The sequence below is a fragment of the Littorina saxatilis genome, unplaced genomic scaffold, assembly GCF_037325665.1.
Source record: "Littorina saxatilis isolate snail1 unplaced genomic scaffold, US_GU_Lsax_2.0 scaffold_1709, whole genome shotgun sequence".
NCBI classification, from domain to species: domain Eukaryota; kingdom Metazoa; phylum Mollusca; class Gastropoda; order Littorinimorpha; family Littorinidae; genus Littorina; species Littorina saxatilis.
The window spans coordinates 1-12,500 of NW_027128308.1; the positions used below are offsets into that span (position 1 = coordinate 1).

Below are 12,500 nucleotides of genomic sequence, written 5' to 3' on the forward strand. Positions count from 1 at the left end.
CGGCCGTGCCTTGCGGTCGAATCCTCGCGCGTAACGCTGTGCTGCTCTTCCCAGGTTCTCTTGAGCCAGTTTGCAGGTCTCTTCAATCCTGTTCCTGAGTTCTACGATGTAGGTCGCTGTCGTCTGCACCTCCTCGTCAGCTTCTTCGTCCGTCCAGGCTTGACGCAGGATAGCCATGGGACCGCGTACCTGTCTGCCGTACAACAACTCAAATGGGGAAAAGCCCAAGCTCTCCTGAGGAACCTCGCGGTATGCAAAAAGCAATGCTGGGATGTACCTGTCCCACGTGCGTGGTTTCTCCTGAGCTAGTTTCCTCAGCATGGTCTTCAAGGTGCCATTGAACCTTTCCACCAGTCCGTTGCACTGAGCATGGTAAGGAGTGGTGAAGTGCTGCTCCAGTGATAGCAGTCGTGCTGCCTCCGCCATCACTCCTCCCGTGAACTGCGTGCCTCTGTCGGTGAGTACCTCTGATGGAATTCCCAGCCGGGACCACATAGTAACCAGAGCCTCAGCTACTCGCGTGGCTTCAATCGATTTCAGAGGGATCGCCTCTGGGTATCGAGTAGCGTAGTCCACCATGGTCAAAATGTATCTGTTTCCGTCCTCAGACGCAGGCAAGATGGGCCCGATGATGTCCACTGCCACCCGACGAAAGGGTTCGTCGATGAGCGGCATCTTCTCTAAGGGGACCTTCCTCACCCTTCCTTTGGCAACCACCTTCTGGCACTTATCGCAGGACGCACAGAAACGTCGGACATCCGTGCAGATGCCTGGCCAGTAAAAGTGGCGCCAGACACGATCCGTGGTCTTCTTGGTACCAAGATGACCTCCCAGAATCGAGTCGTGTGCCGTTGCCATGACACCCTCGCGAAACTCGCGAGGCACGACAACCTGTTTGAATGTACCTTCTTGGTTGCTGAACTCACGGTAGAGCAACTTCTTGTCCCTGAGGAACCTTGACCTCCCATGCTTCCCGCTCAGCTTCACCTTCCCCGACTTCGCGTGCTCCCGAGGAGTCGCTAATGTCGGATCAGATGCCTGAGCCTTCGCGAGAAGCGCGGGGGTCACGTTCCCCAGGGCAGCTCGTGCAGCAGGTAGGGGTTTGAGAGGTTTGTCCTCTCGCTCCGCCTGTGCCCGCGTGAGCACTGAAATGACGTCGGGAGACCGATAAACGGGAACCTCCCTGGTGACGCCGTCCACAAACTGAACCCGGTTTCCAATGAGCAGGTCGCATGGAGGATCGTCCATGACGACGGCCACAATGGTCCCCGTGAACAACGGTGTTACGACCTTGATCACTGCCGTGTTCAAGTCGTAAGCGTGAGATGCCTCGGCCATTCTCACCCTGATGCTGTCTCCTGTGTAGGCCATAGCTGGAACTAGACTCGCCCGAACCACTATCATGTCTGCTCCTGTGTCCCGCAGACCTTCGCCCTTCACTCCGTTAACGTAAACGTTGCAGTGGGGCTGGAAATGTTTCCTGGAGCACGGAACGCAGAGTTGTGGAATTGTGCATGAGCTCGTGACGTCCCTTAACTCCTCGCTGCCAACAAAGTGTACGCCCTTCTGGTCAGCCTGTCTCTTGTGGCAGTCCTTCTTCACGTGGCCCCGCTTGTTGCAGTAGTAACACTGGATGTCAGTTCTGGAACTTGATCCTTTGTGTCCCTGATCGTCCTTCCCGTCCTTGGGTCCTGAAGAACCTGAATTTCCCGATTTTCCCGGCCGTGAGCCTGAAGATTTGCCGGAGATCGCCTGGGCGTCCTCGTGTACTCTGATCCAGTCGGCTGCCTCCTGAGTAGTCTTTGGCTGGTGTTCCTGCACGAAGGTCACCACCTCAGGTCGCAGGCTGGACATCAGTTGTTCCATGACTATGAGGTCGGCAAGGTCGTCGACGGTCCAGTCCTTTTCGGCCATCTCCACCCAGCGCCGCAGGTAGAGATTAAGGCGTGCCACAAACTGATGGCTCAGCTCGCCGCTCAGTCTCTTGCTGTTACGCAGACGTCGTCTGTAGGCTTCCGCAGTCAGGTTGAAGCGCTGGAGTAACGCCTTCTTAAGTGCCTGATAGTCTCTCGCCTCGTCGTCCTCCAAAGCGTTGTAGAGCTGCAATGCGCGTCCTTTTAAGCAGGTGCTAAGGCGGCTAGCCCACGTGGCCTCTTCCCACTTCTGGTCAGATGCAATGCGCTCAAACCGGCGTAAAAAGTCGTCGAGCTCGTCCTTGTCATCGTCGAACGTCGGCAGTCTCGTACGGTCGGCAACAAACGTCGGCGCGCTAGCCTGAGTAAGCGTACCCTTCTCGGCCTGTAGCCTAGCTAGCTCTAGCTGGTGATCGCGATCCGCCTGTTCCTTCCGGTCTAGTCTGTCACGTTCGTCTTTCTTTTCCTGTCTGTCAAGTTCGGCCTGCCGTTCCCTTTCTTGTCTGTCAAGTTCGTCTTTCTTATCCTGTCGGTCACGTTCGTCTTGTCGTTCCTGTCTCTCACGTTCGTCTTTCCTTTCCTGTCTGTCTCGTTCTGCCTGTCGTTCCCTTTCTTGTCTGTCAAGTTCGTCTTTCTCTTTCTTGTCCTGTCGGTCACGTTCGGCCTGTCGTTCAGCCTGTCGTTCCCTTTCTTGTCTGTCAAGTTCGTCCTTCTTGTCCTGTCGGTCACGTTCTTCTTTTCTTGTCAGTCGCTCAAATTCTTCCTTCCGTTCTACTTCTAAGCGTTTTAGAACGCTTCGGGCTCTAACGCGTGCGTCTCGCTCAGTCGGTTGCTCGCTGCCAGGAGTCTCGAAAGTTATTCTCCTCGTAGGAGATCCCCCTGTAGCCATGGTTAGTTTAGCAAAGCTTTATCACCAAAGTAAGTCTAACGCAGCTATAGCTAGAACACCCGGTGATGAAACAATGGATACAAAAAATCCAGCAACCGGAAAATGCAGAAGAAAAATCCAAACGGTGTAGAACAAATCGCGTAGCCTACTTTATGGCTGCTTTTTGCGGTGAAACAAAGTGTTTCCCACAGCCGTGGCCTACTTTATCGGCTGCTTTTTGCGGTGAAACAGAGTGTCTCCCACAGCCTTGGTTAGGACAGAAGTCCTCGGACCCTTCCCCCCCCAAATTCCAACAAAGTCAAAATATGGAGAAAAATCCAAGTAAAACAAGACGGTAGAAATGTAACCTGTTACAAAATGCGAAACAACAATGTAGAGAAAACTGAGTAAAACGAATAACAAATCCGCTAACCCCGCTCAGCTCTCTGCAACGGAAAACTCTGAACGTACAACAACAAAGATTCACAAACAAAGGAAAGGGAGGTAATCACAGTTAGCGCATACAATAACTCACAAATTACAATTTACATTCCCTGCAAGATGTGAATCGCTTAAGGTGTGGTATATGATCAAAACTATACAAAAAAGGGTAGCACCAAGCAGAAAATAAGTCGAGCACTGACGAGATTATCTGCTCTTAGTTATCCTTAATTGGTGGGTCTTTATCAGTTGGAAATTAACTGAGTAGATCCCGGCTTGGCCCCCATGTGTCACGTTTCAATATATCACTTAAGGTGATTATGAACCGGTTAATTACTACTAATTAACTAACCACACCACGATCCACTCTCGCAGTCATACAATTAAATAGTCAACAAAAGTATAAGTTTCAGACGCCTGTTTATGTATAAACTCTCCACCTCCCTCGAGCCTTCACTCAAAATATGTTCCTTTTACGTTCTCAACACGTAAAAAACCAGTGTTCACTGACAAAATGCCAGTAGTATATAGAAAATTATAGTAACACGCTGAACCCGTGTAAATATAGTTAAATGCGAATGTTCTGTTCGAAAAGCTCTAGTTCGTGCAGGGGTCACACACCCCACGTTGTCACTACTCCAATGAAATCACAGATAAGAAAAGACAACGGTGGTCAACGGGGTGCGTAAGACACGGTGCACTTAGCTTTCTTTCTGCTGCTGCTGCTTAGCCGGTATGCTGGTTAGCCGGTTCGCTGGTTAGCCGGTCCGCTGGTTAGCCGGTTCGCTGGTTAGCCGGTCCTCTGGTTAGCCGGTCTCCTGGTTAGCCGGTCTCCTGGTTAGCGTAGCTTCAACAGGTCCCGCCAAAGTCAGCCGTGCAGATGTTACAGGAACACGTAACAAAGCGAAGCGAAGGCTGCAAACAGAAAGCATCGGTGCACTAAACATGTCAGCTACCCCTCACCCACCACCTTAAAACATGTCATCTTTAAATATCTCATCGAGCACGTGGGCCTGCACAAAACGGACTTTTTACAACAACAAAACAGTCATTTTCCGTCCTTCTCTCCCTATCTGCAAAAACCATATACAGATTAGTATTTTAGCGTCACAGAGAGTAAATTATGCGCTAACCTGGAAAGAACAACAGAGAGTATTTCATTCCACAAACACAGACTCATCAACAGCGTTAAATAATGATTTATTACCTCAAAAGCCTATGATTGTACTCTCAATGGAAGCAAAGTCCGCCTCCTCCCTGGAACAGCCTCTGTTCGTCAACAGTGACCAAAAACCTCCAGAACCCCTTGTCGAATCCTTATGCGAAAGCCATCGCCGACGAAGGAAAGTTGACGACTTGTCCTCAGCAAAGTACTGGCAGTGAGACAGGAAAAACTAGTGGAAGCTCCCCTAGAGTGCCGAATACAATATTCGGTGAAAAACCATCATACTCTAGAAACTGTGTATTAGATCCTTCCCCTTCTGCCGCTGGGTGTCAAGTGCGCCGCCCTTGTGTCTCTCTCAGACAACCTAGCCAATAACACGTGACTGACCTTGTCACAAAACCAGTCCAGCTATACACAATTCTGCCTCCCCAAGCAGAAAAAAGACACGAGAAACTCAATCCCTGAAAATCCCGTGCGCGCTGTCAGCGAAAAACCGTCAGCCCTATGACAGCAGAAACCCCCACTGTGAAACTCGTGCGCTACAAAACATCCGTGCTCGTTGAGCACTGTCAGCAAACTCTGCTGTAGCCCAATATCACGCACAGGCGCTTTCTATCATAATCGACCAAGAACAGGCACTCCACTGAGTGACACTTTCTTGGTCTCTGTCACCCGATCGTGACACATGTGAGTCGTATGGGCTTTGCCCTTCTTGTTTATACTGCTGTAGCTGTACGGGGAGGGGGGTATACTGCTGTAGCTGTTAGTGATTTTTGCACTGTTACACGGGGGGGGGGGGGGGGTGGAGTACATACTGCTGAATCTGTAGCTGTAAGTGTGGTTTGCACTGTTACACTTGGGGGGTGGGGTGTACATACTGATGTATCTGTAGCTGTAGGTATTGCATTGTAACACTTGGGGGGGGGGGGGGGGGTGTACATACTGATCTATCTGTAGCTGTAGGCGTGTTTTGTACTGTTACACTTGGGGGGGGGAGCGGTTTGTACATACTGATGTAGCTGTAGGTGTGTTATGTACTGTTACAGTAGGCGGGGAGGGGGGGGGGGTTGAACATACTGCTGTATATGTAGCTGTAGGTGTGTTTTGCACACAGGGGGTGGGGGGGGGGTGGGGTGGGGGGGGGGGGTTGTACATACTGCTGTATCTGTAGGTCTAGGTGTGTTTTGCACTCTACACGGGGGAAGGCGGTTGAGTGTTGTACATACTGCTGTATCTGAAGCTGTAGGTATGTTTGGTACTGTTACAGTGGTGGCAGCGGGGGGAGGGGGATGTACATAATTCTGAATCTGTAGCTGTAAATGAGTTTTGTACTGTTACAGTGGGGGGGGGGGGGGGGGGGTTGGGGGTTGTACATACTGCTGTAGCTGTAGGTGTGTTTTGCACTGTTACTAAGGGGGAGGGGAGGTGTACGTACTGCTGTAGCTGTAGCTGTAAGTAATTTGTGCACTGTTACACTTGGGGGGTTGTATATACTGCTGAATCTGTTGCTGTAGGTGTGTTTTATACTGTAATACTGAGGGGGGGGGGGGTTGTACACACTGCTGTATCTGTAGGTTTGTTTTCCACTGTAACACTGGGGGGAGGGGGGTTATACTGCTGTAGCTGTAGCTGTAAGTGAATTTTGCACTGTTACACTTGGGGGGGGGGGGGGTGGGGTGGTGGTGGTACATACTGCCGTATCTGTAGCTGCACCCAGCCAGCAAGACATTAGCGGCCGATAGTCGGCCGAACACCCTTCAAAAAGTCGGGCAGGTGACGTCAAAAGATACGACGCGGGTGTTGGCCCGACTAACTTTTGCAAAGAGGCAACGAGGCGGCCGACAGGCGGCCGAACACCTGTACTATGGCGGCACGCATCCGGTCCGATGTTAATCGGCCCGATGGCTTGTTGGACCTGCGGCCCGACACCTTATGCTGACATCGTCCCGATGTCTTCCCGCTGAAATCGATATCTTCCCGATGTCGGCATAAGGTGTCGGACCGCAGGTCAAACAAGTCATCGGGCCGATTAACATCGGACCGGATGCGTGCCGCCATAGTGCAGGTGTTCGGCCGCCTATCGGCCGCATCGTTGCCTCTTTGCAAAAGTTAGTCGGGCCAACACCCGCGTCGTATGTTTTGACGTCACCGGCCCGACTTTTTGAAGGGTGTTCGGCCGATTATCGGCCGCTAATGTCTTGCTGGCTGGGTTATTGGCAGATATTGTCACGCGTCGAGGAACACAAACACACACACACACACAAACACACACACACACACACAGACACACACAGACACACACACACAGACACACACACGCACACACACACACACACACACACACACACACACACACGTGTTATCACACATATACACAGACACACACACACATACGTGTTATCACACACACACACACACACACACACACACACACACACATACACACACACACACACACACACACACACACACACACACACACACACGATAACCATCACAACACAGTTTGACAAATTCATCTTTGATCTTTTGCGGCCGAACCCCCCTCCCCCATTTTCCACACTAGATCCACTGTTTCATCTTTGTCTCCGTCTCTCTTCCCTTTATCTTATCTCGTCTATCTACTTGAGTGAGTAACTGAAGATGTATTATCATCATCTCTTTCCTAGATTTTCCCACCGACAGAGTTGGCTTTTGTCTTGAATTCAGTACCTCACACGTACACGGTAATTGGTGTGACATCTCAAGCGGACCTTCTTCATAAGTGTACAGTGTCTGCTGACAAGGGACACGAGGGTCTGTGGTTGAGCAACTTTATGGTTTAACCGGGTGGACTGGAGGAGTAGCAACAGCATATGAACCACTTTAGAAATGACTTGTAAAGGTTGCAGTCGGTCAGATCAAAGAAGAGAAAATGGGAACGTGGGTCTTGAGAAGATACCACCATCCTAATACTTTACTTTGTGCAAGAATCAATCACGCGTACAGCATTACAGATGTCCAGCTGTAGTCTACATTGTACTGTAAACTTCACAGCGGCCTTATCGGCTTCCTCGAGTGACGTCACAGCAAGGCTAACGCTGCGGCGTCTTTCTTGTGCTGACAGAGTTGTCGGTCGCGGATTTTGAGTCGTTTCGGCCTGCCAACTGCTTCGTTTTTTTGCGGATTGTGAGAACTAGAAGAAAGTTTCACGCATTTTAATGGTTTCAAACTAATGATGAAAGTGTCTTCTTCTGGACCAAATCAACAGTCTTTAGTTGAATCAACTCGGAAAACTCTTAAACGCGTTTTTGCACGCGACTCCGCGCATTTTTGAGACCAGGCAACCCGACAGCTGCCCTTTAAGCTGTTGATTGTTGCAGGCGTGGTGATGACTACAGTGGACTACGACGTGGACGACGTGAACAAGCCAAAGAAGTACCCGAATCCGGCGGTGTTGACCGTTGTTGTCACGGACACTCAGGGTCTAACCGGCACTGCCACCCTCTCCATCCGCTTCTCTGACTGCAACGACAACGCTCCCTACTTCACCGTAAGCTTATGTTCATAAGGGTAATCTTGATCTTGAGCGTTGTGCATGCAAAAATGATATGACATAAGTGAACTGTATCTGATATCATACAATGTATATGCCTGAACAGTTTTCAGGACACCAGCATGACGATAGCGCGGTTGGCCTAGTGGTAAGGCGTCCGCCCCGTGATCGGGAGGTCGTGGGTTCGAACCCCGGCCGGGTCATACCTAAGACTTTAAAATATGCAATCTAGTGGCTGCTCCGCCTGACGTCTGGCATTATGGGGTTAGTGCTAGGACTGGTTGGTCCGGTGTCAGTATAATGTGACTGGGTGAGACACGAAGCCTGTGCTGCGACTTCTGTCTTGTGTGTGGCGCACGTTATATGTCAAAGCAGCACCGCCCTGATATGGCCCTTCGTGGTCGGCTGGGCGCTAAGCAAACAAACAAACAAACAAAAATGACGATAGCGGTACCGGACTGCATTGTGTAACAGTGCCTTAACTGTGTTCAAGATAATTTAACAGTGCCTTAACTGTGTCCAAGATTATTTAACAGTGCCTTAACTGTGTCCAAGATAATGTAACAGTGCCTTAACTGTGTCCAAGATAATGTAACAGTGCCTTAACTGTGTTCAAGATAATGTAACAGTGCCTTAACTGTGTTCAATATAATGTAACAGTGCCTTAACTGTGTCCAAGATAATGTAACAGTGCCTTAACTGTGTTCAAGATAATGTAACAGTGCCTTAACTGTGTTCAATATAATGTAACAGTGCCTTAACTGTGTTCAATATAATGTAACAGTGCCTTAACTGTGTTCAAGATAATGTAACAGTGCCTTAACTGTGTTCAATATAATGTAACAGTGTCTTAACTGTGTTCAAGATAATGTAACAGTGCCTTAACTGTGTTCAAGATAATGTAACAGTGCCTTAACTGTGTTCAAGATAATGTAACAGTACCTTAACTGTGTTCAAGATAATGTAACAGTGCCTTAACTGTGTTCAAGATAATGTAACAGTGCCTTAACTGTGTTCAAGATAATGTAACAGTGCCTTAACTGTGTTCAATATAATGTAACAGTGCCTTAACTGTGTTCAAGATAATGTAACAGTGCCTTAACTGTGTTCAAGATAATGTAACAGTGCCTTAACTGTGTCCAAGATAATGTAACAGTGCCTTAACTGTGTTCAAGATAATGTAACAGTACCTTAACTGTGTCCAAGATAATGTAACAGTGCCTTAACTGTATTCAAGATAATGTAACAGTGCCTCAACTGTGTCCAATATAATGTAACAGTGCCTTAACTGTGTTCAAGATAATGTAACAGTGCCTTAACTGTGTTCAAGATAATGTAACAGTGCCTGAACTGTTTTGCGCAATGGTGTAACAGGCACCTTAAGCATGATGCAACACTGCCTCCACAGTTTTCAGGATGGTGGTTGCACTGCATTTACTTTTTTTGGAATGGTTTAACACTGCCGTAACTGTTTCTTGAATAGCGTAACATACCGTAACTGTTTTCAGCATGGTGTAACACCGCTTTAACTGTTTTTCAACATGGTTGAACTGCTTTCAATGTTTAAGCTATGGCGTAACAGTACATTGACTGTTTTCAACATGGTGTAACACTGTCTTTATTGTTTTCGCAAAGGTGATACAGTCCCTTAACTGTTTTCAGGATGGTGTAACACTGCCTTAACTGTTTTCGGCATGGTGTGACACTGCCTGAACTGTTTTCAGGCTGCCAGCATGGAGCCAATAGAGGTGCTGGACTGCCTGCCTCCCGGACCGAAGGGAGTCCTGCCAGCCGCTACAGACGACGACATCGATGCCCCGAACAACGTCGTGTCTTACTCCGGTATGTCTTGTGCAGCTGCTGGTGGTGTTGCTGGGAGTTGTGGTGTTGGGAGTTGTGGTGTTGGGAGTGGTGGTGTTGGGAGTGGTGGTGTTGGGAGTGTTGGTGTTGGGAGTGGTGGTGTTGGGAGTGGTGGTGTTTGGAGTGGTGGTGGTGTTTGGAGTGGTGTTGGTGTTTGGAGTTGTGTTGGTGTTTGGAGTGGTGGTGTTTGGAGTGGTGGTGTTTGGAGTGAGGGTGTTTGGAGTGGTGGTGGTGTTTGGAGTGGTGGTGTTTGGAGTTGTGTTGGTGTTTGGAGTAGTGTTGGCGTTTGGAGTGTTGGTGTTTGGAGTGGTGGTGGTGTTTGGAGTAGTGGTGTTGGGAGTGGTGGTGGTGTTGGGAGTAGAGGTGTTGGGAGTGGTGGTGTAGTTGGGAGTGGAAGTTGTGGCGGATAGTTGCCTTGGTCATTATACATTGTGTCAATGGACGAATTCCGAAAACAACTCTGTCGGGTTTGCATTGGTTATGAACGAGTGAATGCCCTGGCTTTTACTCTGACAAACAACGATCCAATGCAGACTTTTGTCTCATTTTCGAAGCCCCTTCCTCTCATACACTAGGTCCAGCTCTGATAGTGATACGGATCTTCATCATGGTTAGAATGATGACCACACACACGGCAACGACAAAGAAGATGAAAAACATAACACAAACAATATGGATACAACTATACGGCGACGTTACAAACGCCGGCGATGATTTTGATGAACATTAAAAATAATGTCAATGACGATAGCCGAACACCGATGACGTAATGACGATGACGTCATACTGCAGTGCACGCGTTTCAGGGTCCGGCCCTGGGGTGGAGGTCCTACCATCGGGGGATATCGTCACAACGGCAGCCTTCACACCTGGGCAGGTGACAAGATTCCCGGCCTACGCCACAGACGAAGGCACAAGACCAGGGCCCCTGAGGAGCAAGAATCCGATTTGGGTCACTATCTACGGGACGGTTGGTGCTAGTTTTCTGTTTCCTATTCTTTTGTTGCTTCTAACGAACATTAATTTGCGTTGTACCCGCTCTTCTCGCGAATGATACTTGTTTGTTGTTGGTGTTGTTGTTTGTTGGTGTTGGTGTTGTTGTTGTTGTTGTTATCATTTTTCTGGGGGGGGGGGGGGGGGACTGCATGTTCGTGTTTTGGTTAAAAACAAAATGTTATTCATAATACATGACATGAAACAATTGAAAATATGCAGCTAGGACACGAACTCAGGTAAAAGCTTAATTTACGGGACAAAAACAATACAACATGACACAAGTCGTCATGATGGTGGACATAACAAAAATAAACCAGAGGAACAAAAAGTGTTCGTGTTTTTAATGGGAGATGCTAGTTCAGTCTTCTTGGCGCTTACGTTTTTGTTGCGACGTCAAGCTGGCTCTTCGTTTTCTTATACCAATAACAATAACACTAACGAACGCATCATGGAAGTACATTCTCATGGAATATTGTCTTCGGCACTTTGGAAACTACCTGTCAAGAAGTGAAGCATACATTTCTAGTCAAAGATTCTCAATTCATTTAAGTGTTCGTTTAGAGTAAAGCACGCGCACATAACGAGAGCATCTACATGTACTTTTTTCTTGTTTTTCTGTGACAGAAATGTCTCACCACACCAGCACCCACCACCACCCTCACCACCACAACAACGCCACGACCAACCACCTCCAAGAACATAGCAGCGTTCGGAGGCACCAAGGAAGACTGGGCCATCGGCGCCATCATTGTGGGCGTGCTCCTGTGTTTGCTGTGTCTGTTCATGTTGATCAAGTACGGTATTCCCGCCATGCTGAGATCCTACAGGAAAACCAGGAATCCTCCTGCGAGACACGCGCGACACACGCATCCTCAAAATCCTGGGAGAGCGTGAGTGTTGTAGGAAAAGTTAAAGTGATGGAAGGAAAGTAAGGGGAGAGAAAGAGGAGAGGGCTGAAGGGGTTTAGGGTTAAGGTAGAAAGTAAGACATTGTGAACGATGCAGGAAGGGAGAAAGGGGTGTTGGGTTAAGGTAGAAAGTAAGACATTGTGAACGATGCAGGAAGTGAGAAAGGGGTGTTGGGTTAAGGTAGAAAGTAAGACATTGTGAACGATGCAGGAAGTGAGAAAGGGGTTTTGGGTTAAGGTAGAAAGTAAGACATTGTGAACGATGCAGGAAGGGAGAAAGAGGTGTTGGGTTAAGGTAGAAAGTAAGACATTGTGAACGATGCAGGAAGGGAGAAAGGGGTGTTGGGTTAAGATAGAAAGTAAGACATTGTGAACGATGCAGGAAGGGAGAAAGGGGTGTTGGGTTAAGATAGAAAGTAAGACATTGTGAACGATGCAGGAAGTGAGAAAGGGGTGTTGGGTTAAGATAGAAAGTAAGACATTGTGAACGATGCAGGAAGTGAGAAAGGGGTGTTGGGTTAAGGTAGAAAGTAAGACATTGTGAACGATGCAGGAAGGGAGAAAGGGGTGTTGGGTTAAGATAGAAAGTAAGACATTGTGAACGATGCAGGAAGGGAGAAAGGGGTGTTGGGTTAAGGTAGAAACTAAGACATTGTGAACGATGCAGGAAGTGAGAAAGGGGTGTTGGGTTAAGGTAGAAAGTAAGACATTGTGAACGATGCAGGAAGGGAGAAAGAGGTGTTGGGTTAAGGTAGAAAGTAAGACATTGTGAACGATGCAGGAAGGGAGAAAGAGGTGTTGGGTTAAGGTAGAAA

At 48.4% G+C, this 12,500-nt stretch overlaps 1 protein-coding gene across 1 annotated transcript in view; it reads left to right on the forward strand.

Annotated features, from left to right (window-relative positions):
- Window positions 1-6,942: 6,942 nt before the first annotated feature.
- The window catches only part of LOC138956670 (uncharacterized), a 7,521-nt gene continuing 1,963 nt past the window's right edge, over window positions 6,943-12,500 (forward strand). Inside the window, exons 1-4 of the mRNA XM_070327968.1 lie at window positions 6,943-7,919; window positions 9,647-9,764; window positions 10,589-10,752; window positions 11,403-11,668. Coding sequence (XP_070184069.1) covers window positions 7,758-7,919; window positions 9,647-9,764; window positions 10,589-10,752; window positions 11,403-11,668 — 710 coding nt within the window. The 5' untranslated portion in view covers window positions 6,943-7,757. The remainder of the gene's footprint in view (window positions 7,920-9,646; window positions 9,765-10,588; window positions 10,753-11,402; window positions 11,669-12,500) is intronic.